Source organism: Aaosphaeria arxii (assembly GCF_010015735.1).
Source record: "Aaosphaeria arxii CBS 175.79 unplaced genomic scaffold BU24scaffold_1, whole genome shotgun sequence".
NCBI classification, from domain to species: domain Eukaryota; kingdom Fungi; phylum Ascomycota; class Dothideomycetes; order Pleosporales; genus Aaosphaeria; species Aaosphaeria arxii.
In genome coordinates, this window is record NW_022983474.1 from 1,317,784 (window position 1) to 1,345,130 (window position 27,347).

The window sequence follows — 27,347 nt, forward strand, 5'->3', positions numbered from 1 at the left end:
GGCCAAACGTGGGTTCTCGCTAGCCGACCATGTCCAGTTCGTTTCGGATGTAGGCTACGACGCGACCCGGTTGGCCTATGCAAGTTGCAACACCACGCTGACATTATCGTAATCAACAGCACGCAGAATCATACAATTGATGGTTTGCGAACCCTGCTTTGGGTAAGGTTTCTGGATCGACTACCCTGATAGCAAATGACACTTGATGTCCTTCAACGGGAACCGGCAGGGCGGCTTACAAGGAGCACAATACAATAGCATTGTGTGAGCACTGGACATCATTCAGCGACAGCGGAAGTAGCAGCAAGTCAATCATGAGTCGCGCTGCCCTACCTTACTACTTAGCAATATCACCTAGTTACCACCTCGCTGCCCTGTTGCTCTATTCAACCGCTGACGGCGTTAGGGCTGCATCGTCATAGCATGCTGCAGCACCGCAGCCCACGGCGATGCATGGCCACCTACTTTGCTATGCTCGGCCCATGCAGATGTATGTACATCGCCTTATGCCGAACCAGGTCGATATGATGGACGTGTTAATATCTCAATGTAGGTACAGGCACTCTCCGCACACCACATGTGCGCGCTGCCGGTGAGGCGGACGTAGATACACCGCCATTTTGGGGAGCCCGGAGCAATCGCGGCTGTTCGAAAGCTGCCACGGTGCCAATCTTGCCATCACCTCCCATGCCACATGGAGGAGGATCTGATTGGACCGCGGGGCGTTTCCCATCACCTAGATGCCGACTGCTTGGGCTGCTCGCTGGTCGGGGGTGTCTGATGGGAACAGGACTGACTCGCTGAGGATGGCCTGTGTCGAGCGAGCGTCAGATGGGACAAGCGTGGAAGCATGGAAGCGTGGAAGCGTGGAAAAATAGAAGCGAACCGAACGATCGCCTGGCTGGCTGCTTAGCGTAGGCTCTCTGGCTTGTTTCCCTCCCAGCTACGGCGCTGCCCCTGAGCGACGGGAACGACGGGCTCACGACTGAGGAGGTACCCAGCAAATGAGGGCCACCGGACCGAGCTCTAGAGGCAGTTTGCCCCCGGGGAAGCTGGGAAGGGCTTCCGCCTTTGAGAGTAACGTCTAGTTCGCGGCTTCTCAGGAAGTGCGGCCGTCACCGTGTATGGTCTCGGAAGGACGACGTTCGCGGTACTGCAGGCCCATGTCGTTGCACATCCATGTTCATTACAACCTCTGGTCCCCATGTTCATCGAATGTCGGCAAGGAAGCCCCGGGGTTTGATGTTCGTACGATACGAGTGCATGTGTACTTGCGTATTGTATGCACAGTACGGAGTAGGTGAGTAAGTATACCTCCGCACGGGATGTATTAACATCAGGTCCCTGTCGATATTGAAGATTGGAGGGGACGAATTGTGCAGTGGTTTGCTTAGTTTTTGTCTTGTAAGGTTGATTTCCCTTGGCCAATCCTCCAGGTCCAGGCAGTGATAGTAAGTACAGAACTGGGAACTGGAACGACAATTCTACCTAACGATACAAGACAAGTATACATTAACCATCCCTATGACTTAAACTAGGTAGAGGCAGACACCACCCACCCACGCTCGCGGAACCGGAGACAGTACGCCAGGACACGCGCTAATCCACGCCTATTGTATCCACCCACCCAAAGGTTTTTGTCGGGTCCAAGCGTTTGATGATCTTCCTCTTCCTCGCGACAGAAAAAAATAAAGAAGAACAAGCCCATGGAATCTTGACACCTTGACCTCCCAAGTCCAAGTCCAAGTCCAAGTCATGACCCTAATGATCTCTAACCTTCTAACCTCTAACCTCTACCCTCGTCTTCCCACTTCCCCTCCCCCCTTTACCCCTCCCCCCTTCTCACGCCTCTTCCTGTCTTGCCCCCTCTATTGTCATTCCTTGTTCATCCTTGTCATCATCATCGACCACCACCACCACCACCCAATGTACCTTGCTCTTTTCTCGTCTCCTGTTCCCAAACACCAGAAAAACAAAATAAAATAAGGCCAATTAGAAAATGACAGAGGACGCCTCACCGGCTGCACAGGGAATAATCCACTAGCTAGTGGTGGTGGCTACACACACACACACACACACACATGTATAATACTGCACTTATACGTGCTACAGTACAACATTGAAGATATAGTACATACAATAATACTCCGTACTCCGGTAACTACTGTTCTCCAGAGTTGCCTTTCCTGCAGGCGGTTTTACCAAACCATGCCATGCGCGTATGGCAGGGATGTTCAGCCTCTGGGAGCCCAAGCCTAAGCGTCTGTCGCTCCAACGTCGCTCGTCTCTTTTTCTCGTACTCTCCTCATCTCTTAGACTCTACTTGTAGTTACCTCTCTTCTCTCTCGTGGTACGCTGGGTTGTACCTAACCTGGTAGTGCTTGCTACCAGTAGCAATTAGTGCCTCGTCTCCTTGTCTCCTGGTCTCCTCTTTTCTCATCCATCATCTTGTTCCCCTCTTCCCCCCGGTTCCGCCTTACTCGGATCCTGTTTAGCACGCCCAATGCCACGGTTTTCCGCACAAGCCCACTCTACCTACCTAGTTTTAAATGTGGTGCAAAAGCTTCTACTCTGTACTGCCCTTACCCTGGCCCTCGCACTTAGGTACTTAGTTACTGGTACGAGTGGGCTGCTGCTCAGGGGTTACAACAGCTCCCCATCTTTCTTCTTAGGTATCCAGTCCTCTTTGCTCTCGTTTCCCTTGTGGTGGATGCATGGTCGGATGGAAGGACGGATGGACAGGATAGATGCACAGCTACCCACCACAACACACAAAGAGTCACAGTCACAGGTGACATGGCATCCGTCCTAACGGTGTCTTCTGCTGTCCTGCCCGTGGATACCTAACAAGGTATTGTGTAGTGTGGATGTGCCAGCGCAGCATCCAGCAGTACCAGCACCAGCAGCACCTGGTCGCTTATCGTGAGAGTAAGACTGAGACTGAGAATCATGCTTCCGTTTCGTCCACGCCGCCATGGCCTTCCGCGCCCATCTGTGCCCTCCTCTGTCATTACACTTGCTGGCCCTACCGCTGTCTGTATCCGCCCACTACCACAGATCCACTTCCACAGCAATCACCGCTGCTTCTCCGTTTCCTCCCCGCCGCTTCATCCTTGTCCCTACCTAGCACTGGCCCATCCCCATTCAGGACGCCACTTAAATCTTGCTCTTCCCTATATATCTTGTGACGCTCGCGTCAATATCAAACTGATCCTCCCCTTAAAACCTTGATCGTACTGGTGGTCTGTCCTGACACACATGTTACATATGTACTGCTGGCTTCTACACTTCGTTTCTTTCTTCTAGCTTTGCTTTACTACTACCACTACAACGACTACTGCTACCATTCACCACGCCACACCTTAGCCACTCCTATTACCTCTACACCAACTACCTTCTGAAATCTCTCTCCAACATCGTACCGTCACCCACCTACAAATATTAGTACCAATGGCTCGGCATCGCGGAGCAAATACCCTCTTGAGGGACAATACACCCTTCCCAACCAGGCAAATGGCTATTCTTGGTTAGTGCTCGTCAATTGCCTATGCCGTCACAACTTCTAAATACTTACAACTTTTTTTAAAGCGCTCTGCCGGATATGTGAACCAATTGCTTTCATGTCAATTTTCCCATATGTGTACTACATGGTTGGCGACTTTGGCATTGCACACGACGAGGCGCAAATATCTGTGTACGCCGGAATGGTCACATCTGCATTCGCCTTCGCAGAGTGTGCGAGCGGCGTGTTTTGGGGACGACTAAGTGATCGCGTGGGCCGAAAGAAGGTCCTTCTTGGGGGTCTTTTCGGAACTGGATTGAGCATGCTTTTGTTCGGCTTCGCGCAAAACCTACCAATGGCTCTGGTAGCTCGCGCTCTCGGTGGATTGCTGAATGGGTGAGTCTTTCACAACCAGCACAAGCTGAATATTTGCACTAATTGAACTTCCCTAGAAATATTGGTGTCCTTCAAACCACTGTCGCTGAATTGGTGACGGTCGAGAAGCACCAACGTAAGCTATCCATGCTCAGTACTGAGGACTACGAAACTAACCTACCCAGCACGCGCTTATTCGATTATGCCATTCATCTGGTGCCTTGGGTGGGTTTCTCTGTTCGAATTTTCTCGCTCGACGCATCTAACATTTTCAATGTAGTACAATCATTGGCGCCAGTCTTGGAGGAATCCTGGCGCGGCCAGCAATCAGCTTCCCCGACACATTCGCCGGAACCCTCTTCGAAACTTACCCTTACCTTCTCCCGAACCTAGTTTGCGCAGCTGTCGTCATTTTTGGCCTTACCGTTGGAATCCTTTTCCTGGAAGAGACGCACGAAGACAAGAAATTCGAGAAAGACCGGGGCCTTGAGATTGGGCAATGGCTACTCAGGAAAGTGTGGAGCAAGGGAACATACACAGCTTTGACAGACAAGGATGCATCAATCGACGAAATGCAAGCCATGCTCGAAGGCCCTGGCTCGCCCACATACCAAAGCACCAGCAGCTCCCCAACATTGTGCAGCTCCCGCAGCTCCATCGCGGAACCACCGCCATTCACCCTGGAGAAGGGCTCAGAATCGTCCACCGTTCGCAGTGCCTTCACGAAGCAGGTCTGCCTGAACATTGTCGGCGTTGGACTGTTGGCCTTGTAAGCGCGCCTTCCTCCGTTTGACTACTAATCTAGCTAACATTATCAACAGCCACACCATCTCCCTAGAGCAGCTCATCCCAATTCTCATGTCACATCCCGAATCAACCAAAAAGCCGGAGCTTCCCTTCAAATTCGAGGGCGGATTCGGATTCTCCACCCAGAAGATTGGCAGCATCCTGGCCGTGCAAGGAGTCCTACAGATGATTGCCCAAGTTGTCGTCTTCCCCTGGGTCAACAAGAGGATTGGCAGTCTCCGAACTTTCTGGATCACGATCGCGACCTACCCCTTCCTCTACGTGATGGCACCCTACCTTGCGCTTCTGCCGAAGCCGCTCCGAATTCCGGGCATCTTCGTCCTTCTCGTGTGGAAGGTTACCGCTCAATCGATGTCCTACCCATCGCTCAACATGATGCTCGCGAACGCTGCTCCCTCGAAAAAGGTGCTGGGCACTTTGAACGGCGCAGCGGCCTCCTCCGCGAGTGTCTGCCGCGGATTCGGACCAACCATCGCGGGAGCGGTCGACTCGATTGGTGCCGGCATGGGAGTATCTGGGCTCGCGTGGTGGGTGTGCGCAGGCGTAGCAGCCACGGCCTGGATCCCCGGTGCGTTCATGAAAGAGGAGAGACGGCGACCGGGATTCTGCAACGTGGACGACGTTGATGACGAAGAGCTGGGGCTCCGCGAGGCACTGGACGACACTGACTCGGACGTCGACTCCATCATGACCCTAACGCCAGAGGAGGACACGGTCAACTCCGTCCTTTCGAAATGATAAGCACGACTAGCTGGTTTACGAAGACATCGCAGATTCAAACCCCCTAGGATCGACATTCTCCGGGCGGGAGGACAGCTTGTCACCGCTTTTCACACGCGGCAAAGGGAGTTCACTCTTCCAAAAAGGAGTTATTTATTGGGATTTTTCTAATACTCGGATTCATTATTTTTGAGCAACAAAGACTATAGACATCGTCGATCGATACCAACGAAACCACAGTGGGTACCCACCAGCATATGGCCGGCGCTCACAAACACAACAACGGAAGGGGTTTTTCATAATCTTTTATACCATTTTAGCGGAAATCTTTTGTAATATGGGGGCGGCCATCTTCCTTTTTCCTTTTTTCCTCATCGCGAAGCAAAACAGCAACCACATTTTTTCTTAGACGGGAGCTTGGGCAAAAAAAATACAAGGCACCTCGAGTTCGAGGGCACACCGGCGTTGGTTACAATACCCCAGTAGCACTAGTTTTTTTTATATCTATTTAGTATCTCGTCTTTTTTCTCTTCACTTTTCATCCATTTTGGGATAAGGAAGGAGGATCATCGTCTTTTTTAGAAACACCGTCTTTGCTCATGCAAAAATATCACGCATCTATTATTTGAACTCCACAACGCTTTGACATTCACACATACACATGACTCGCCGCGAAACCCAGAACCTCTTTTCTGACAATTGACCTCGTATGCCTTACTTTTTCTTTTCTTTTTCTCCTACAGAACGGGTAGGTGTTTCGTACGCAAGTAATAGTCTATGACTCTATGTACACATTCGGACACCACGTAGATACATACACCCTTACAAATGGGGCGAACGCTGGCAGAGCGGCCTGGCCTGGAGGCTGGGAGTCCATGGACGGATGATACCGCATGAACATGCGTCACAGAACATCTGTTCTACTCGCCTCCCTCTCCGCCTCCGTGCCACCAACCCCAGAATTCCCCATCTCGAAACCAACTCCTACCCGGGAATTGGGGGCGCCAGAGGAAGTGACGAACGAACGAACGCAACCAAAGGATCCCATCCGTCCCATCACGCCCGGAGCGAGCGAACGAGCGGTGGGAGGAGTCGTGTGGTGCATGTAGTGTGGCGTGGCCACGCAACTGCAAAACGCAAACGCACCTACCTACCTACACACGAACCACAGGAACTACCTACGGAGGGATGTACATATCACGCATGAGTGATATCCCCGGTTCCGCCCCATCCACAGTTCACGACGAACGCCTCACTCTCATCGGTGTGCGATGCGCAGGGGATTGCGTTTTCAGTTCTACCCGGTACGGTTTGTTCCAAGCATGCATGCGTGTGAACGGCAATGTCGGACACGAGTCAGAGGGATGGGATGTGGCGGGCGGGCGGTGGATGGTCATCACCATGGGGGGAAGGGGTATTTCGTGCGAGGCGGTGATGGGAAATGGACTTTCGTAGGTTGGTTCATGTCATTGTCATGGTACATGTTTGTGCTGGGTTCGGTCTTTGCCGTCTTTCTTTGGTAAGCTGGTATACGTATGTAGTTAGTTGTGGGTGTGAGATGTGAGGTGTGCAATGTGATATGTGTATGTACATGTACATGGATGTACGTATGTAGTTATGTACATACGTGAGGGATTCAGATGTGTTTGGCGGACCCGAGTCGGTAATAAGGAATTAGGATGTACCTATGTATGGAGTACATACGTATGCATGCATGCATGGAGGTAGAACTATATACAGGACTATGTAAGTCAGTAAGTAAGTAATTATGTATATATGTATATAACTGCTTGCACATATAGGTGTATGGTTGGCCTTATATACGCACCTAGGTATATATATACATATGTATGCCTACCTGTACGCCTTGGAGCCTGGATGATGACTGCCTCTCTACATACCCCAAGTCACTTGTCAATGATGGTGATGATGGTGATTACTCGGTACCTATGGTTCCAGCTTGCCGCTCTGCTGTGCCCCGGGACGGCTAAGCCCGCAGATGTCATCTATACGGGCGGCCCGCTGCTACTAGTAGGCATGTTCTTACAATATTCTCCTTGACCGGTCAGTCACTCAGTCAGACTTAGATTTATCATCGTCGTCACCTTGTCTTCTATGTTCTACTCATTCCTTTTTGCCTTTGTCTTTGATTGTCAGAAAAGGCGGCGTAGTAGTCTAGAATCAGGAGAAGCCTCGGTTGGCTGAAACTATGGTACTTCGCACTCGCACTTCTTTTCTCAATGTTCCTAGCTCTACGGACTTAATTTACTATCTAGGTACGGTACCTAGGTATCGTGACTATCCATGCGGTCACGCGGATTATGTTTTGGTAGCCATCCATAGCTTCGTCTATGAAGGTTAGGCCTCCCACTTCGCACATACAAACAAACATCAGCCAAACGACAGCGTACATACAAGTATTTCTCTCTACGGAGTATGTCAACTCCCACTAGAAAGTGCAGAGATTGTAACCACTCTTAGCCTTCAGGTATGTACATGTGTGTGTGTATGTATGTTTGCTGACTCGGCTTGTCGGTAATTACTTGATTCGCTACTCATGTCCAGAGCGCAACAAATAACAGTCCAGACTCGATACATTATTGATCTTTTCCCTGAGCCATGAGCCACTTATTCCTTAGTATCCATCTCGGCTTTGATAAGAGAGATAGGTAGATAATGTACAAGTAGCTACTCATAATATCTACCTGTCCATCTATGATCTATCTACACAGTATCTAACAATTTGTGTTATAGTTGCCATGTATGTAGTTAGAATGACCGGCCATACATTACTACACAGTCCGTACTAACTAATTAACTTCCCCTCTCCTCAAGTCCCCCCTCCCCTCCCTCTCCAATTCATCCCACCCTCCCACACAAGCTAGACTGCTAGACTGCTAGACTGCTAGACTGCTAGGCTGCCTGATAGATACACACTCGGCCGCTATTGCTTTTGGGACATGGGCACTACAAACTACCAACCACTACCACTACAACCACCACTCCCTCCTCTACTGTGCCGCCTTCTCCTCTCCTTCTTTCTTCTTTCTTTCTTTCTTCTTTCTTTCTTTCTTCTTCTTCTTCTTCTTCTTCTTCCCTTCCTCTTCCCCTCTCCCTTCTTCACTACATATTCCTCCCTCCTCCTCCGCAGCGTCATCTCCGCGATTCCCCCGGTCGCCGTCGCTTACTCCGCACGCGCTCCGTCTGCGTCCAAGGTGCGGGGGCCCAGCTTATCGCTTGCTTGCTTAACCTAAACATTTCGCGACAACTACACATCCACCCTATCCGACCCTCGACCTGCCATGCGCCCCAATGACCGGCCTCAAGCGCTCCTTGGAGGAGTCTACTCATGACGGCGACGCTACCTCCCCACAAGATGCTCCCAACGTGAAGCCCGTCTCGCCCGCCGCCTCCTCCGCCTCGAATTCCTCCGCTTCCTCCTTCCGCAACGTGAGCGCCTGCAACCGCTGTCGCCTGCGCAAGAACCGCTGCGACCAGCGCCTCCCGTCCTGCGCATCATGCGACAAAGCAAGTGTCAAGTGCGTTGGGTACGATCCCATCACTAAGAGGGAAATTCCGCGAAGGTGGGTGCTGCATATCCGTGATCAGTCAATTGAAACTATGGAGGAGGAAAGACTCTGGACCCCGAAGCTTATCGCGAAGCTTATCGCGAAGTTTTACCATATGCTTCCCTTTCGTCCTATGTTGCTTGAAATATTATTCCGGGCCTTTCTTGAGCCCGCTATGTCCGGGCTGCATTACGTGGTCGTGGAATACTATTGTAGGGGTATACCTCGGTGCACATCAAGAGGCGCGATAATCATTGACACTTTCTCATGCCATTCTGAAGCGCTGCGGGAATTTCTATACACATTGCGCAACCTATCTCAGTGACTGACTCTGCACCAGTTATGTATATTATCTTGAAACCCGTGTCACATATCTCGAATCTCTGTTGAAGGAAAAGGATATCGCGTTCTCCGCTGCCGAGGAGTTCAACCCGAGCTTCGAGGGTACCAATGGATCTACGTCAAATACAAACTACAATGGATCCGCGCCGGCTCGCAATGGCACTGCAAGGGCAGCGTCGAGCTCCACGAAGGAAGAAAATGAAAGATATGATCGCGAAAAGCTCACGAAGTTGGTTTCAAATATAGGCATGGTATCCGTGCAGGGTGCGAGCGATCCCAGATTCTTGGGGTCAACTTCTGGCATTTCGTTTGCGCGAGTTGTCTTTGCTGCCGTCAAAAGCTCAGTGTCGGGCGGTTCCTCGGAGCGAGGGAGCGTGCGAGGAAACAAATCATTGACGGGCAATGTGGCAGATGGGGGAACCTCCATGAGGTCAGTCAATTCCATCTGCAAGGGTTATAATTGTTTCGTTGGTACGGAGTACTGATGTCCGAGTAGGGAAACTTTCTTTGGGCTCCACACCAAGCCTACCATACAGCCGGCGCCCTTCCCAGACCGTGAACTCGGAACCCGTCTTGTTGAATTGTATTTCGAACACGCAAACCCGCAGATTCCAATATTGCACCGCGGCGAATTTATGGAGATGTTTGAGCGTGTGTACACCTCAGGTGAACGAAGTAGGACATCACGCGAGTCCTACATGCTCAACATCGTATTTGCGATCGGTGCGGGTATTATTCTGGGCAGTTCCGACACAGAGGAATCCCCGAGCTCGGATGCGGGTAACTCTCCCAAGAGATCGAGAGGCTCATCTCCGAGTAACAAGAAGCGGCGAGTTGCAGGACAGCAACACCAACCCGAAGAATATCACGCGTCGGCCATCGTCCACCTTGAGAATTTCCTTGGATCTTCACCAGCGGCAGACCGGCCTGATGGATTTGGTGGTGGGCTTGAAGAGTTACAAGCCGTTCTCCTACTTGCAGGGTTTGCACTATTAAGGCCCGTTGCGCCCGGTCTGTGGTACATCGTTGGTGTTGCAGTGCGCCTAGGTGTCGATCTTGGTCTTCACTACGAAGACGGTGTAGGAATCGATGGCTCAGGATCGGAGGATCAACCTAGTTCGCAACATGAAGCAAAAGACCATGCTGGTTCTGCAGCAACCAGTAGCAGGAAGATCGATGCTAAAGAGAGGGGCCGTAGACAATGGGTGCGAGATCTTCGGAGAAGGTTATGGTGGTGCGTCTATTCTCTCGACAGGCTCGTCTCCACCTGTGTAGGAAGGCCCTTTGGTATCACAGATCAGGTCGTAACGACCGAGTTCCCGTCGTTACTTGACGATCGTTTCATCACGAAAGAAGGATTTATTGAATCCCGCAACCACCCGAAATTTCCAAGCTACAAGATAGTTGCACATCATTACTTCAGGCTCAGGCTGTTACAGTCAGAAATTTTGCAAGGTAAGATTGTGTCCGACCAGCATGTCCCTCGCTACGACTAATATCACATAGTACTACAGCATCGGCAAGCACAGCAAGCAAGGGCGAGTGGGGCCAACCAGGGCAACGACTACATGCACACAAAGCTACCCTCCCCCTTTCTGACGAATTTCGATTCTTTTCGTGCATGGCGTGTGGACATCGACAAGCGTCTGCTAGAATGGAGGGATTCAGCACCAACGCAGCAGGATGCAGGCGTTCAATTCTCGCCACTCTTCCTCGAACTCAACTACTGGCAGGCCATCATAATGTTGTACAGACAGAGTCTAGCAGTACCCTCGGGATTGGCTAACGAGCTTGGTGAAACCGATGGAAATATTGGAAGTCCTTCATTAACGAACGTTGAGGAAAGAGAGGACGAGGAGCTCGTCTTTCTGAAAGTTGCTGAGGCGGGACAAAAGGTCCTCAAACTCTACCGCCAGCTGCACCGTGTCCGTCTCGTGAATTATACCTTCCTGGCAACACATCATCTTTTCATGGCTGGCAAGTGAAGCACTCAAGATGCAGGCAGAGACTAGTGCTAACAAGACCCAGGAATATCCTTCCTCTACGCGGTTTGGCATTCTCCTATAGTCCGCAGTCATTTGGTAGGTTCATAACTCCGACGCTACGTGACGCTGTGTTACACCCGCAACATTCGATCCATGTATCTAACATCGCCTAGTCTCTGGACGACGTCGACTTTACCGTACTAGCCGCGACATCCGTTTTAGGCGACCTCATCGAGAAATGTCCTCCAGCCGAAGCATGTCGTGATGCCTTTGACCGTATGAGCAAAGCCACCATATCCATGTGTATGTCTTCGGGAGGTTTTGGGCCCTCGGCACTCCGCGCATTACCACAAAACCATGCCCACACCCAAAAGGCCCATCCAAGCAATGCTACATTCATGCCTGCATCAGATGCAGGCGCAAGGCAGGATACCGAGATGACGGGATTCCCGGCCAACACATACTTTACTCATCACAACAAACGAGCAATACCCAAATTCGACATGAATCTCAGGGATCTTTTCTCCGAGGATGAGACCGATAAACGGTCGTTTAGTCGAATATCTAATCAGATCAACAGCATGCGGCCTCCGCCTCCACCGCATCAGGCCATCAAGCAGGAGCCGATGCAGATGCAACCATTGAAAGGCGATGCAACGATGTCGCCACCACTACCTAACCACTCCCACCAACAGCAACATCAACATCAACGCCAGCAGCAGCAGCAGCAGCAACAGCAGCAACAAGCGTACTTCGACCCCAACATGCAATCCATGCCCACATCCACCACTCCGCCCATCTCTCAAGCTCAAATGACATCCCCATATCAAGTCACAAACACTCTCCCATACAACACCTTTTCCCAACAAGTCGCATCCGCATACCCGGACCTTGGATTCTCCGAGCTCGACTTCCTGGATTCGTTCCCAGTCTCCAATCAGGCCGGGGCGACTCTCGGACAGGGGCAAGGAGGCAACTACAACGCCGCCGTGAGCGACGCAGTGGGCGGTCTCCAAGATCTAGGATTCGGCATGGGATTCGCAGATGGGACGCACGACTGGGCCGACGGGAACGGCTTCGATCTCTTCGATGGATTCTTTTTCGGTCCGGGGGGTGGCAATGGTGCTTAGAGAGAGGGAGAAAAAACAACTTGAAAGCATTACGATCACGATCCTTGCGTGGTTACCTTGCCACCACTCCACCACCACTGTCCGGAGGAGTACAAACACCCTCTACGTACATATATCAAACACATACATGCAGGAAAGGCTTGCATACGAGTGGGGGTGGAGTCAAGTAAGGAACGATCACCAGAACGCGTGGGGTAGTCGCCACACACCCTCTTGAGTCTCACACCCTCACACAACACACAAACCTCGATGCGAGGCAAGAAGAAGGAGGGAAAAAAGCAAGTAAAAAGAAGGAGGACACGCAAAGCGATCGCGATTGGATGATTCCGGCACCCCGTCCAATCGGCTGTTTATACCACAGATATGCATGCCTTTTTCCCAGTGCCTCTCCAACCCGACCCTGTAGATAAGGACTTGATACGATATGATACCTACCGCATTCCCGTTTCTTCTTCCCTGCGTTTTCTTTGTGCGAGTGTACGTGCGTGTATAATGATGTATGTGTGTATGTACGCGTGCGGGGTTCAATCTCACTCCGCGCGATATTTCCCCCATCGAACTTGCCTACTCTTTTTACGATCTTTGATGAATTAGAGGTTTCGAGGGAGTGCGTTTTGTTCTCCATTGTGAGTGGTTGGATACCAATACGGGCGTTTTACCTCACGGGCGTCGGCGACCTCCGATAGGGGCGAATTGGGTGCGTGCGATGATGCGTGGAAGGTATGATGTAAATACATGGACGCCTCATACGTATGTCAATTTCAAAGATATGAAGGAAATAAATTAATACGAATGGAGATGTGCTTTTTATTCGTGCAAACTACTACTAGAAGTGTAGATTGACATAGTGTGGATTTTGTTTTTTTAAACTATTCCTTTTAATATGAAAAAAGATATGATAAATACAAAGATGTTTTGTATGTATGCACTTACGTATATAGTATTTGTTGTGAACAGGTAGATGCGTCATATACAAATTGATTTTCTCTATCACCCAAAAAAAAAAAAAGAATTCAGAAGGTAGAGATATGAATGTGTGAACTTCGCACATGTATGTCTACATATATCACTTACGTCTATCCGTCAGACCGATCAATTCATAGATACACATACATACATACATACATAGATACATACATACATACATACATACATACATACATACATACATACATACATACATACATACACATATCTTTTCCCCGTCACCTATGTCCATCAAGCATGCATTCCCCCCTTCCTTTCCCATCATTTGTCTATGTTTCTCAGGTAGCTAGTTACTTACCCGGACTCCACGCTTCATCAAATAAGCCTCCCATTCCCCTCATTCTCATACTTCCCTAATCCCCCTTCTTTTTCTCTCTTATGGGGATGGGGACTGGTAGTTCTCACGACTACAAATTATGTCTATAGCATTCGGCCACTCGTCGATTCTTTGCTGGAGAGGGAAAGGGAGGGAAGCATGTGCATTTCGTGAAGTGAAACAGATATCACTGATTAATTTCTGATGCATTTTATCTGGGTTCATTGATATGGGTCAATACGTACATGATATATACGTGATATTTTCCGCTTGTTGGGGCAGAAAAGTAGAGGAGAGATTGGTTTAGAATTGAAATGGTAGTAGTGGTGTTGGCTATTGTAAAAGAAATCGTGGGTGCTAAGAGGCTCAAATGTATGTAACCATTCGAAAGACATAAAGTGATCATGTATGTCTAATATCCCAAGGTACCAAATCGTTTCTTTGATCGACTTCTCTTGATATCAAAGCACGAGAAATCCTAAACCCTTTACTCTCGTCTCTATCACTTCCAACATTCAATTCCCAGTTTATATAGACCTTCCTTCCTCCTCTTTAGAATATCGACACCCCACGATCCCAAAAAAAGAACATAGATATGCAAAGCAACAAACTCCCCTCAGTTAAACCAAAAGCTCACGCTAAAACTCGGTGTCAAACTCCTCACGTAATGCCACCACCCGACAGGTATGTACAAACAGTCGCCCGGCCCCAGCACCGTCTCCACGTACGCCGCGTCCCTGAACTTCGGGAACCTTGCTTCGAACTCTCTCTTACCTTCCCCATCTTCGTCCAGATCGGCATCACCACCAGCTGTGAATGGCGAGATGTCGGGAAACACACGCATCGCTTCGTCGAGGTCAACGCGAGACGTATTACTCATGTCCACGCCGTTTCCCTCGACGCCGCGGGGGTGCAGGGAGGCGGTCTGCGAGGGGGCGTAGAGCCGGAGGTACTTTGAGCCTACGACCTGTGCGAGGATGTTGTGATAGGGGTCTGTGTGGAGGGGGGAGATGGTGCCTGCGGGGCCGAACCAGGCGTTTAGGAGGGGGGTTTCGAGTTTTGGCTGTGGAGGAGGAGGCTTCGGCGATGAGGGTGATGTTGGGGTGGTGGTGTTGAGGGGAGGAGGCGGGTCGGCGTAGCAGTAGTCGGGGATGCTGATGTCGGCGCGGAGGGATGGGATTTGAGCGAAGAGGTCGTGCTGGGCGAGGTAGCCTGTCTTTCTGTCGTGTGCAGGTGTTTTGGTGGTCGTCGACAACGTCGGATCGTGGAACATGTATTCTGTCATGAAGTCGCCGAAACTTAGGATCTTTTGTCCCCAGCCCTGGTCGGTGTAGCTCCTGCCGATTTCGACGGGGACGAGCCGTCGGCCATTGAGGGTGTGCGAGAGGAGGTACGATGGCTTCTTCCAAGGTCTATCACTCAGGGCTGGCCAGTACGATATCGCGTTCTCTATGACGAATGGCTGGTGTGCCGTTGAAGGATCTGAAATGCGGGATTGGAACGCTGAGAGTGAGAAGTTGGACAGGCGAGGGATAGGGAAGCGGAGAATTGGCTCGTCATTGATCGTAGTTGGAAAAGTCTCGGGTATTGCTTCTTGTTCTATCTTTGAGGAATCGTTCTGAACGTGCATCTTCTCGTCAAGTTTCCGTCTCTTGGGTGGTCGGCCTCCTCCTTGAAGCTCTTCACGCTCTTTTGATATAACGCCATTCAATGCAGAGAAAATCAACTCGAACACTTCCTCCCTCGAAGGAGCCCCGGTCAGAATAAGCGCCATATCGAGTACCTTCACAACCTCTGTGACCCAATCTTCTTTACCCGGACAATCCCTCCGTTCGTTAATCTGCACCTGTGACTCTAGGATCCCCAGAACCTTCCACAATGCAGCATCAGTGTACAGTCTTCTCCAACAGGTCTTGACATCCTTATACGGCACATCGTGAAGTTTCTGGTACGCCAATCTCATCGCCGCATCTGGATTCCTCGACAGGATCGAGAGCGCGGGACGGCCACATTCCTGTATATCATCGCTGCCATTGCCATGATCCTGTGAAGATGAGGAGGTCAATTCGCTGCGAGTCAGTGCGATAATCTCGTCGAGGGAAGGCGGAGCTTGTGCGGACGGCAGGAATGGCTCGCTATCGCCTTCCCATTCTATATCGTCCCCAACTTCCGACATCGTCGTTTACCAAACGCCAGTTCGTGCATACAGATGTGAAGCAGACGAGTGTGTTAAAGGAGGATTGTTGGGGAACCTTCAACAAACTAGCTCCGGGTCGTCGAGTTGCCAAGATGCAACAACGTTTGTAGCCGAGTTCATGTGGCTTTCTGGGTATCCACAATGCGTTCGCGTAGATTTTACTTTGGATGCATCGTGGAGAGGGCGCTTTGACGCTCACAGATTAGAGTTGCGGGTGTGGCGACAGGGAAGCGGAATCGTCGATGCAAAAATCACAGTATTGACCATGAGGCTGCGACGATTTAATGATGTAGATTTTACCGTTCTGCCAAGACCCAAATGCCGGGTTTACGCATGTTAATACCGGGGATCTGATCTTTTGATTTATGGTTATGACGTTAGCGATCAACGACTGGGATAATGTGGATAAAGGTGACCAATATATTGGGACAGCGCTTGACGTTGAACAAGGAATGTTGTTGGTAATGGATCCGATCGTTCGTTTCGCTAGACGGTTGGTTCATTTAAACAAAGATGGCCCCCAACCAGGGGGTTCTCTTCCTTCTCATCTGTAAATACCGGGGATCCACAACCTGCAGGAGTAAGACAATATGGGGTAGATGTTGATTATTGCATTATATGGTGCATCTGCAAATGCAGCACAGGCCGGCTTGACCTACGCCATCGCGACCTGCACTCCCACGCAAATGCTCGATATTTTTTAATCTATCGTACAGAAATTTCCGCTACCTATATGTTTGACTCCTCCTACAATAGGAGTAAATATGTTGAAGTAGTCGTATGTGACCTCACACCGGATCTAAAAATCCGACGGCCCATAACATATGCATGTGACTTAAAGGAAATTCGTATCATGATGCATGTCTCGTGTACACACAGTGAACGCCGTCACCATGGGGATATCTCGAATAAAATGAAGAAAATTGACATGCAAAAAACAAAAGGAAACGTCCAGCAATGAGCCGGGGGTATCATCGAGTATCAAGTTTGGAAAGTAGTCCGCCAGCGTCTTTTAAAGATGGAAGGCTGCCAAAACTAGTTTGAGTTGGGCTACGAACCCTCATAGGAGTAGCAGGCGGGCGAGAAGGGCGCGGTGAGCGTTGGCGCTCTGGAGTGGGGGAGACGGTTTCTTCTTCGATTGCGGACCTCTGAGTCTCGGATGGAACAGGCCCCGCAGCTTGCTGGCTATTTCGGACTGCCAGTTCATGGTCCTGTGATTCCTCCAAAACACGTGAGGATCGACGGGCTGAAGGTAGGGTGGTTCGACTGCTCGAGAAGGTCGGAATGGACGCCCTGGAGCCCCTCCTGGGCTGCTGGGTCGCGAAGTCGTGAGCGATTACCGAATCGGTTGGCGAGGGAGCTTGCCCATTCTCCAACAGACCTCCGACATCGTAAAAAGATACTCTTCTCGCTCCTCTTGGGCTGACCAAAGGCTCGTCTACCGCTCTAGCGGTCGGATCCAGTCCTCCACTCTCGCGCGATGCGGTCGTTTCCGCCGGTGGGAAATTCCAATTCGAATCATTGAAAGGTACAACTTGGCCGGAGCGACGTGACAGGAGACCGACGTCAGCCTTCGGTGCCGGACGCGCTGCTTTGTCCTGTTCGTGGACCAGTTCAGGATTTGCGCGGAAACCTAGCGATCGGGCAAGGTCTTCATCGCTGCCCCACTGCTGTAGGGTTTGTCGGCGGGAAGACCGGCGGTCCATACTATCGGTCGCAGAGCTAGGCTTGTATTTTGGTTTCTTCGGCCCTCGGTCGCGGAGGAAAGATCCTAGAATGATGGCATTGGAAACAAGCGCGGCAGCCAGAATCTCGGAAGATGCAAAGACGGTTCGGAATTGCTGTATCCCGCGGCGATGAATGACGAGTGGAATGCGCGCTCCTGTTATGGCGATGAGCGCGAAGGACAGGGAGAAGAGGGCGATCAAGGACGCTTTTCTCCTCTTGCCCATACCGGAGCGCATGATGATCGGAATAGGAAAGAATATCAGAAGTAGATCGGTGATGATGTCGGTTATGCCCATTGTGAGGAGATGCGCATAGCCCTGGCGGCATTGCGGGCCAGGGTCCGGGATGACCTGCCAGTAGTGATTGAATGGACGGCATTCTGATAAAGTGGCTATGACGACAGCGACAAAGGTGACTGCGAGGAAGACGCGGATGCCTCTCAGGCCGAATTCGTACCCTCGCTTCCAGAAACGCTCCGTCATGCGCTTCAAGAACTCGGAGACGGTGAACTTGGCTGTCCAAATGCTATTCACGGCGTTAGAATGTACATGTGCAAAGTAATGACGGTACACCTTACAATAGTGCGTAGAAGATTCTTGCTGCAAGAACCAACTTTGCACCAATTTCGCGACGATGAATCTTTACGGGATCAGTAAGGCCATCGGCGTCAACGTTGTTGGTGCCGTAGATAAGGACAACATGGATACAGCCCATTCTTGCCAGAAGCGGAAGGAGGGCGAAAGCCATGATTTTGTCCTCGCGGAAGAGTCGTTCGTTGCGAATATAGCGACCAGAGATGCGAAAGCCTATGATGACGAGGGAGAAGATGGTGCACCACCAGCTATACAGGAGGGTAGGGTTGTTGGATACGCGAGTGCGGCGCTCTGGTGGTACATCGCTGTAGAGGGTCCGTGGGAGTATCATGGCGCCGTCGAGGATATGGATATGGATATGTTAGCGAACAGACTCGTGCCTCCGCAGAGGGCGAGCTGTTTGGGTGGCAGTATTATCAACGTGGGTGTTGAGTGACGGTGACGGTAACAGTGACGGTGACAGCAGCGGCGGGGGCGGCGTTGATGTATGAATGAAGGCGAAGTCGTAGTAGCGGAGGTAGCGCATGGACCATATCTGTAATACTATACAAATACAAATAGGTATACGAAGGTGTACACGAATGGGTACACGAACGAGTATACAAATAGGTATGGTATGATGGTTCGTATAATATTTGAAAGAGATCGGAGGAGGGATTGCGTGTTAATTGGTAATTGTGTGAATGGACAGTCGGTGCGGTGCACGGTTGGTTGGGCGGTGCAGTGTGCAGTGTGCAGTGTGCAGGGTACCGAGAGCGCGGAATCAATACGAGGAGGAGAGTTTGTTTGCGATAGGTGGTGATGGCGATATGGTTGAAGGTTGGGTTGGGGCGATTCTGGTAGAGGAAGATGCGGGAGTGTAGATGTCGATGTAGGATATAGGTCATAGGTGTGTGAGTCGGTGAGGTATGTGGAGAAGTGGAGGATAGAAGAGGAAGAGAGAGAGAGAGAGAAAGAAAGAAAGAGAAAGAGAGGGTTGAAGAAGAGGGAAGAGGAGTGAGTGGAGGTTGGGAGAGGGAAAGGGAAAGGGAAGATGAGTGGGTGGGCGGCTATCGCAAGGTATATGGGGGTTTAGTAGGAGACTTGGTATGAGACTATGAGACTATGGGTAGACTCAAAGGGTTCAATGATGAGACAGACCACACACTAGATAGATAACATAACCACCACGAGGATCGACTACCAGTGACCACTCTTAACTGTTACTAGTATTTGCTATTACTCCTACTCCTACTCCTCCCAATCCAGGGAAAGATACTGTACACACTACACAGTACAGGTAGACGGTAGAAGATACACGTTATTGCCATGCCATGCCATGCCAACCCACCCATTCCATTCCCCCATCCGTCCATCCCTCCACCCACTCACACCCACTCTTTATCAACACAACAGACGCCATTCACAAGCCAGCCTACCTGCCCAGATCAATGCAATACATACGCATACACTCCTAAACGACCTACCTGTACGCATGTCCGGACATACTATTTGTTCGCATACGGACACGGGACCACCTCGCCACTAGCTCAACATGATATGATAGCCAGATAACTAGGTAGACGGAGATAGATAGATACCTGATTCAGACTCCGTACAATAACGATACCATAATCCAGGCACAATAACGAATACTAGACACATTGGCTCCGTACACATTAGTTACCTGCTATACGGTACGGTGTAAACAGAAATTACTTATCGCGCCCACGTCCACGAGGCAAGGGGAGCGGGTACAAGCAAATCCATGGGAGTGTCATGTCTCTGCCAAACGCGCCGGGTGGCCTTGGTACTCGCAGATTGGCTTGGGGGAATTTGAGATTCAAGGACAAGGGACAACGAAGTATACGTTGGTTGGCGTGTTCGATTTTTGGTGCGGAGACAAGTCGATCCTCAGCTACGAGTTACCAAGTGCGACCATCGATTCAATCCAGCTCAATCCAGTCCAGTCCAGTCCGGACTCGAGTGACAATACCCAACACAGAAGCTATTATCTACCCTACCTCAGCAAAGTCCTTGGACCTGGAAATCCTAACACATCTTCTGTTGGTTACTTTGCCTTGAAACTATTGGCTGCGCTGCCTTGCGTTGCCCTGTCTTGCGCTGGCCTGCCTTTGAGATGTCATCTATCATACTCCTTCGCCTCTTCCTCATCATCCTCCTCAGTCTTCTGCCTCGTGGATGTTTGTGTATATTATGTGTGTGATCAACCCCATCGATCCCATCCGATTATCTGTCACCAACCAACCTACCAACCAGCCAACTAAGACACATCACACGCCTCATGTGCTTATAGGTCCCTTTTGCATGTCAGGCATGACTATTGAATCTGACCGCTTTGGAGGTAACTGTAAGTCCATAACCACAGACAGACAACCTCCATGGTGGGGCCTGCGACGATCCTTGTCCCGCTGTAGGCGCTGCGGCTGCGGTGGTCTCGATCTTCCCTCCATTTCAGGTCGACCCTCTTGAAAAGGTCACGCTGGCGCCCGCGGGCATTGTAGCTGCATCTACGAGACTACGGAGACCCTGTTGCGAGGTATTAATTGTTGTAGTTATTCGTACCGTGTAGACCGCCATCTGCCCCCTCGCAGCAAGTCACCAGCCATAGTGCGCCGTACAAACGAGCAGATCTTCAATGCGTCGAGTGCGTATGTGTGCATGTGGACATACGGAGTACGGAGTCCTGTGTGGGCAATTACCTCGCTGTTGAATTGGTGTCGGCGTTCTCCCATGACACGACATGGCCAGCTATCGGCCTTGCATCGATAACATACCTACATGCACACTGTGACAATGGTTGAACTAATGACCTTCTGCGTTTGTCAAGATTTGCGAGATAAAATTGAATTGCGAATTCACAGGACTGTGTATTGTATGGCAAAGGGAAAAGGTCCGATCTGGGCTGGGTGGGCTGGGTGGTCGACCCCCACCCAGGACAGACGACAGCCAGGATGGTGGATGGATCCAAGCACACCCTGCATCTCTCTCTCCTCTAACTCTACCTAGTAACTACACAGTACAGCAACTCTTATTCCCAAGACTTTAAGGCTTCCCAAGTGAAATAGACAATAACCCCGCGTCGCCTGTTGAAGGTCTGTTTCCGGCCCAGCTATCTATCTACTCCTCACATGTCCAGTTTCCCCAACCGCTCCCTGCTCCGCTCCGGCTCGTCCTCGTGCCCATCAGACGGTTATCTAGGCGACACCCGAGGCTGACCGGAGCACATGTTACCACATGGCAGAACGGGACTATCTCATGAGCAAGCATCCATCATCCTTCAAACCGACGACGATTTCCATTCACCATGCCAATTCTCCTCTGCACCTCACCTCGTACCGCTCACACCGCCGCTCGGCCCCATCCACAACCGTGAAAAAAAAGTCTCCGTACCTCTTCCGAACCAAGCTTTACTAATCCAGTTGGACCGCATCCAACAAGTAAACTTCAATTCATCATTTTATTTAACCTCACAAAAGCCCTCCTCCTCCCCTCGCTACCGTTTCGGATCCGCGCACTAACTTAACAATGTCTGTCCCTGTCGTAGTCCGTTGCCCTATGCAAGATGCGCGCCCAGGCATCTCATAATCATCACCACCGCTTCATCTTCGGCGCCAGGGCATCGTTTCAAAGCTTCATCATCGGCAATGGGGAAAAATATTGGTTCATAAGCAGCGGGTCCTCCTTGGTATCCACGATCGGGCTTTCTCGGCTTCGTATACGGCAAATAACTTGGTTCTTTTAAATACTTCCGTATTTGAAAAGGAAATGAAAAAAAGAAATGGCGATGCCTTTACTCCCTACAAACGGAACTGCTGCTTGAGAGCAAATTTGTCATTCTGCGCCAAGACAATTTGCTAATATTCATCATCGCTGTCTATCTCCATTGAGTAGGAAAAGGAAAGATGAAAATGCTTACAACAGGCTCCCCTTTCCCACACTCAACTCGGCATCTCCCCACCGTGCTGGATTTGGCAATCCAACACCTCGCGTGGCCCACATCGCCTACGTACTCGTCAGAAGGCTTTGACAATCGACCGCCGCGTACTCATTATATACAGATGCCAATTGACTGGAGATGATCAAGTGGTCGTGCAGTCTGGAACAATGGAACTCGTACTTGTCCTGTCCCGTGACTCTTGTCCCGTTCACCAGGCACATGGAGAGGAGAGATCCAGAGCCAGAGACACAGGCAGGTACAGAGTCTGGCCAGACCTAGGTGGGTAGATGGTAGACCCGCACCGAACTTTGGTGGACCCGAAAATGGTGAATGCGTAGCGGATTGGTTGCCACATAGCCAGAGAGAGGTAGAGAGGTCGGGGAAGGACTGGATTGCTCCGCGGTGATCGGAGTCTATAGTCGTATCATAAAGATCTCTAGTAGTAGTATCAGGATCTTGATATTGATGTTTGCTGTTAGGTAGTGATATGGTATCGTCTGTGTTGGTGATGCTTGGTAGAGAGATGCTGGTGCACCACCAGTCCGCAATGCGGAGGCCTTCCCACCCTAGTATACGTTTGGAGTTGTAAGGATTTCTTGCATCATAGTTTTGAATCCGGAAATATCTGATTGTTGTTGGACGCTTTTCTGCATCAGCAAAACAATGTCTTATCAGAATTGAGGTTTGTTACGCTGGATATATATCTTGATGGTGAACTGTGAATAGGGAACAACCACTTGGACCTTAACAATGACAAAGCACATAGCCTAGTTACTACTCTGCACATGGACAATTGCAACACTACCAATCCCGCAAAAGTGGAAAGCAGAGCGAAAGCTGGCCCGGCACCTGGGTAACTACCTACCCAGGTGATTAGTAGATGCTGTGTGGATGCAGGTCCGCACCCCGCCAGCGGATGTTCCCAGGGATCCAGAAGAAGGGATCCACGCTCAGGTAGGCAATGATGTACATACGATGCCTTAGCCGCACCCGTACTGTACGTGGTATGGTCGGTGATGGTGGTGGAATGGATTGACGATGAGGGGTCAATGATGTTGGATATTCCCAAAGGGATTGTTGCTATGAATAGAAAAGATCCATTGCGCATGGGATTCTCTGAAAGTATGGAGAGGAAAGGTGAGGAATGGATGCTCGCGTGCTCATCAGCCTTGCATCATCGCTTTTGTGGGTAGTTTGTGGTAGTCAATGGTAGTCTACTTGATTGGGGTGGGCTAATCGTCATCATCAGAGCTTGTTTGGTAGACGGCGGACTGGGACTGGGACAGCTGGGTGGTGGGATGCTCATTTTCACATGCCAGCCACGACTACCGCACTTGCAATAATACTTCCACTTATTTAATATGTTCTCCATTCATGAGAACCAAATAATTAATTGATTCGTGTACCATTTCTCCTTCACGAACTGTCTTTGCTTGTACTGGGACTGCACCTTCCTGCCCACAGCATTATTCTTCCAGGCTGCTGCGACACGCAATTTCCTCCGCAGGCTCTACCTACTGTGGCAGTTGCTACCATGTATTATCGGAGTGCAGCCCAGCCCAACCCATAAGGTTCTCCAATGTTCCACCTACGAGAAGTGTGGTGGCCATGATCGGTGCCTGGGTCGTAATTATGTAGCGATGACATCGTTCTGATGATACAAACTCTTCTCCTTTCCCCCTTTTTGTTTTAAAAGTGGAGAAGATGATTGCGAGACAGGAATTAATAACATGTTTGTTGACTATATTTTGCTGAGCCCTACCCTGAGACTAATTAGCGTGAAACGTCATAACCACAACCTGAAGAGTAGCAAGCACGCGAGCCCACCTGCTGCCCCCCAAACAGTCTGTGACGCTGTTGTCAACGCACACAACAAAACTTCCCTTAAGCACAAACACAATCCCATACATCTTCTTCTTTTACTTCATCATCTTCTTCTTCTCTCTCCATACTCCCGAAAGCAGAAAAAAAACCAGCACACCTCTAACTTCGAAGGCGTAGATCAATCCTCAAAACTGAACTCTACGCGGCCTCCCTGCAAAAGCAATAGCTTGCTCAGCTCCCAACCATTACACTGCATATCGCCCGTACCGGCTCGCAAAACAAGAAATGTCTGACGCGCCGCCGCAAATCAATCTCGACAAGAACGACTTGCCAGCACTTGACGATCTGGATCCCTCCGCACCCGTCAACGCCGACATCCTTACCAACGGTGCCTCAGACCACAGCCAGCAGCAACCCGCTACCAGCACCAGCACGACTTCCACAAAGGATAGCATCATAAACTGTAAGGTACGTAGGCGGCGGACCAGAGCTACTACAAGTAGAACCAAATCCAGCCATGAACCCCTCCGGGCATTGCCGAGACCGCGCCTAACTTTGTACAGTCTCCTTAGGTTCTCCTCGTTACCTTGTACTTTGTGCACCTAGACACCGCACCAACAGTCTTATCTGCACCTCGCACACCATCCACTCTCCTCTTTCTCCTTCTCCTGCTTTCTCTCCACTCTTCTCTCTAACAAGCTTCAACAGCTGCACAGAACGCAATGGCCGCCGTTTCGAACCACCCGACTACTCAAAACCTCAAAAATGGTGAGGTACGTACATCACACACACACCACTTCCTGCTTTCTTGCAGGTCTCCACTTTCACATGTTCAAAAAAAAGCTAACGAGTGGTCTCGCGACACAGTGTCCCTTATCACAGAAAATGCCTCCACACCAGGCCCCGAGCTCTAGATATTAACTATCCTAGGTCCTGTCGCCCAAAATGTCAAGGCAGAGACTGCAAAGACAAAGAACGAATTTGCCGACCTCGCCAACGCCCGTCAAACGCCTGATGAGCCTGCTGCGACCGGACAGCCCTTGACCCGTATGTCCGCGCACGCGAGCTGTTATTTTGTGTGGAGTAGGGGCTGACTGAACATAGACTACCACAGCTTGTTCTATCGCCTTCTCAGCGTACGTCTCCTAGCTTCCCTATCCTACAATCAGTGTCGTTGGCCGCATGCCTGAAGTTAGCTGTTCCTCTTTTGCCCTCGTGCCGCGTTGGGCAGCAGTATGTAGGCGGGCATGAGCTTCTCAGGCAACGACACTGGCAAAATACACACCTCCTCATGAGACTTGTTCTGACTCTGTATAGTGGAGGAACCCTCGCGCTACCGCCATCTCGTTCGCCGCCTCCGTTCTCTTCATCTTCGCCGCTCGATACCTGAACGTGATCCGTTACATCTTCAAGGCTTTGTACCTCACATTGGGTGGTACGTGTTCCCGGATACAAACTCTGTAAACTTATCACTTATGATGTCCAGCAACTGCCACCGCCGAGGTCGCCGGAAAGCTTGTTTTGGGCCGCGGATTGACCTCTCAGTTCCGCCCCAGGACATACTTCACTATTCCCAAGGCTTCTCTTGAGCGCCTTCTCGACGATGTGGAGCAGTTCATCAACTTCTTCGTCATCGAGTCGCAAAGGATCGTCTTCGCCGAGAATGTCTACGCTACGGGCGCAGTAAGCATTTGTTTATTCCCTGGCCCTCCAAACCCAGCTAATCGATGACTTAGGCTTTCTTCGCTTCTTTCATCTCCTACTTCCTCATCAAGTTCGTGCCACTCTGGGGATTGAGCTTGATTGCCACTACTGTTGCGTACTTGGCTCCCCTGATCTACATCAAGAACAAGGAGGTCATTGATGCACACCTCGAGAAGGCCAGCAGCTTGGCCAGCCAGCAAGCCGCACAGGTTCGTGATCTGGCTGCACAACATACCGGACAGGCTGCGAAGACCTTCCAGACCTATGCCGGCGAGTACACCCACAAGGCACAGGAGACCTTCAACCAGTACCGTGGCCGCTCTGCCTCACCCGAGGTCAAGAAGGAGGATTTCCCCGTTGCCCCCAAGCATGAGCCAGCTCCCGAGACCGCCGCTGTTCCCGAGCCTGCTATCTAAACAGCGACCGACCGTTGGACGACCGATCCTAGCATAGCTTTCTCAATCCGATCTGATGGGGAAGGCTACCGAGCCTGGAAAACGTAATCACACCACAAATCACCCTACATCAACACCGTATATTTGACGATAGCCACGGAATAATGTATGCCTATGCACATCACTAGTTTCTCGACTACGACTTCTTTCCCCCCTCCCGATCGCCTGGCGATCTCACACGTCTTTTGGTTGAAATTGAACGACAGACACATGTTATGCGCCCTCCCCTGGTGGGGGAGTTTTCCTTTCGCACACGGACTTAGTGTCTTGACATTCCTGATAGTATCTTCCTAACAACGGTTCTCTGCTGGCATGCATAGGGTTTTGAGGGACGGAAAAGACGGACACGAGGTGGGAAAGAAAGGAGGTCTCTTTGTTTTCCCTTTTCTTCTCTTTGTACCTAAGGTGTTCTCTCAGGAAGTATCATATCATTTCTTAATGTTCAGCAAAAGATACCATAGTGCTTGTGTGATATGATTGTTTCAGCTACGTTAATAGAGCAGTATCTCTGGAGGAATGGGAACCGCCAAGATAACGTCATACGCGGTTTGTATGGACATGGATGATGGACACGCGTATGGAGATGGCACGAGTAGGATTTGTAGTCGGCACGGGGGATGAATAACACTCCGATCCGCGCGTTACGGACGAATGTGAGGACGGGATGGGGCGAGACTCTTGAGGGACGTAGCCGTTGCGTGCGACGACCCTTGGTACGTGCGAATGAGATTGATCAGATAGCAGTAAGCTTTGTGGCAATCTGCCGTCGCATCCATGATTTTCTACCTGTATCTTCTGTGCAAACGGATACGTTGTGATAATGCTTAGGTACCTCAGAGGCAGACCAAGAAGAGTATACCTATCCTACAGACGAACGTCATGCTCCTAAGTCGGAGCGGTACATCAAACGACCGCGACGCCGAAGTCCGGGAAGATGTAGCAAGGGCTAAGTACTTTTCAATTAGTATGTGTCTTGAAGGAATGGTAGTTTCTTCAAGTGTGTACATGGTGAATACTGTTGTTGTCACCGGTGAAGCTAAGTTGGACAAGGCTGTCCAGTTGCCACGAGCAAACCGTATGTCTTAGCGCCGCCGTGAGGAATATTGGATCTGGGCTGGTATACGAGATATAGGAGGGGGCGAAGTTTCTATTTGTTTCGCTTGTCACTGATTT

At 50.5% G+C, this 27,347-nt stretch overlaps 7 protein-coding genes across 7 annotated transcripts; 4 read left to right on the forward strand and 3 right to left on the reverse strand.

The window, feature by feature from the left end:
* The first annotated feature begins 306 nt into the window (after nt 1-306).
* BU24DRAFT_9102 (uncharacterized protein) lies at nt 307-964 on the forward strand. Its single transcript, XM_033534789.1, has 2 exons — nt 307-490; nt 554-964. Exons 1-2 carry the CDS (start codon nt 424-426, stop codon nt 802-804), a joined length of 318 nt encoding a protein of 105 aa, XP_033389164.1. The 5' UTR covers nt 307-423; the 3' UTR covers nt 805-964.
* A 2,281-nt stretch (nt 965-3,245) lies between these two features.
* On the forward strand, nt 3,246-5,572 carry BU24DRAFT_361367 (MFS general substrate transporter). The gene is made up of 6 exons (XM_033524142.1): nt 3,246-3,526; nt 3,589-3,898; nt 3,955-4,013; nt 4,063-4,102; nt 4,158-4,646; nt 4,699-5,572. The coding sequence occupies exons 1-6, from the start codon at nt 3,451-3,453 to the stop codon at nt 5,420-5,422; spliced, it is 1,698 nt and encodes a 565-aa protein (XP_033389165.1). The 5' UTR covers nt 3,246-3,450; the 3' UTR covers nt 5,423-5,572.
* A 2,707-nt stretch (nt 5,573-8,279) lies between these two features.
* Nucleotides 8,280-12,841, forward strand: BU24DRAFT_416501 (uncharacterized protein). The gene is made up of 6 exons (XM_033526466.1): nt 8,280-8,988; nt 9,314-9,745; nt 9,812-10,770; nt 10,822-11,292; nt 11,344-11,396; nt 11,474-12,841. The coding sequence occupies exons 1-6, from the start codon at nt 8,717-8,719 to the stop codon at nt 12,428-12,430; spliced, it is 3,144 nt and encodes a 1,047-aa protein (XP_033389166.1). The 5' UTR covers nt 8,280-8,716; the 3' UTR covers nt 12,431-12,841.
* On the reverse strand, nt 12,541-13,204 carry BU24DRAFT_9135 (uncharacterized protein). Its single transcript, XM_033534794.1, has one exon. The coding sequence runs from the start codon at nt 13,053-13,055 to the stop codon at nt 12,651-12,653; it is 405 nt and encodes a 134-aa protein (XP_033389167.1). The 5' UTR covers nt 13,056-13,204; the 3' UTR covers nt 12,541-12,650.
* An 821-nt stretch (nt 13,205-14,025) lies between these two features.
* Nucleotides 14,026-16,299, reverse strand: BU24DRAFT_416502 (uncharacterized protein; the record flags this gene model as incomplete). The annotated part of the gene is made up of 1 exon (XM_033526467.1): nt 14,026-16,299. A coding segment is annotated over exon 1 (1,556 nt), but the record flags the coding sequence as incomplete, so codon positions are not given.
* A 597-nt stretch (nt 16,300-16,896) lies between these two features.
* On the reverse strand, nt 16,897-18,688 carry BU24DRAFT_9145 (uncharacterized protein). The gene is made up of 2 exons (XM_033534795.1): nt 18,236-18,688; nt 16,897-18,183 (listed from the first exon to the last, which is right to left on the reverse strand). The coding sequence occupies exons 1-2, from the start codon at nt 18,580-18,582 to the stop codon at nt 16,902-16,904; spliced, it is 1,629 nt and encodes a 542-aa protein (XP_033389169.1). The 5' UTR covers nt 18,583-18,688; the 3' UTR covers nt 16,897-16,901.
* Nucleotides 18,689-24,300: 5,612 nt separating this feature from the next.
* Nucleotides 24,301-26,135, forward strand: BU24DRAFT_456860 (uncharacterized protein; the record flags this gene model as incomplete). Its single annotated transcript, XM_033531483.1, has 7 exons — nt 24,301-24,478; nt 24,724-24,783; nt 24,946-25,062; nt 25,120-25,151; nt 25,333-25,450; nt 25,502-25,698; nt 25,752-26,135. The coding sequence occupies 7 exons, from the start codon at nt 24,301-24,303 to the stop codon at nt 26,133-26,135; spliced, it is 1,086 nt and encodes a 361-aa protein (XP_033389170.1).
* Between the last annotated feature and the right edge of the window lie 1,212 nt (nt 26,136-27,347).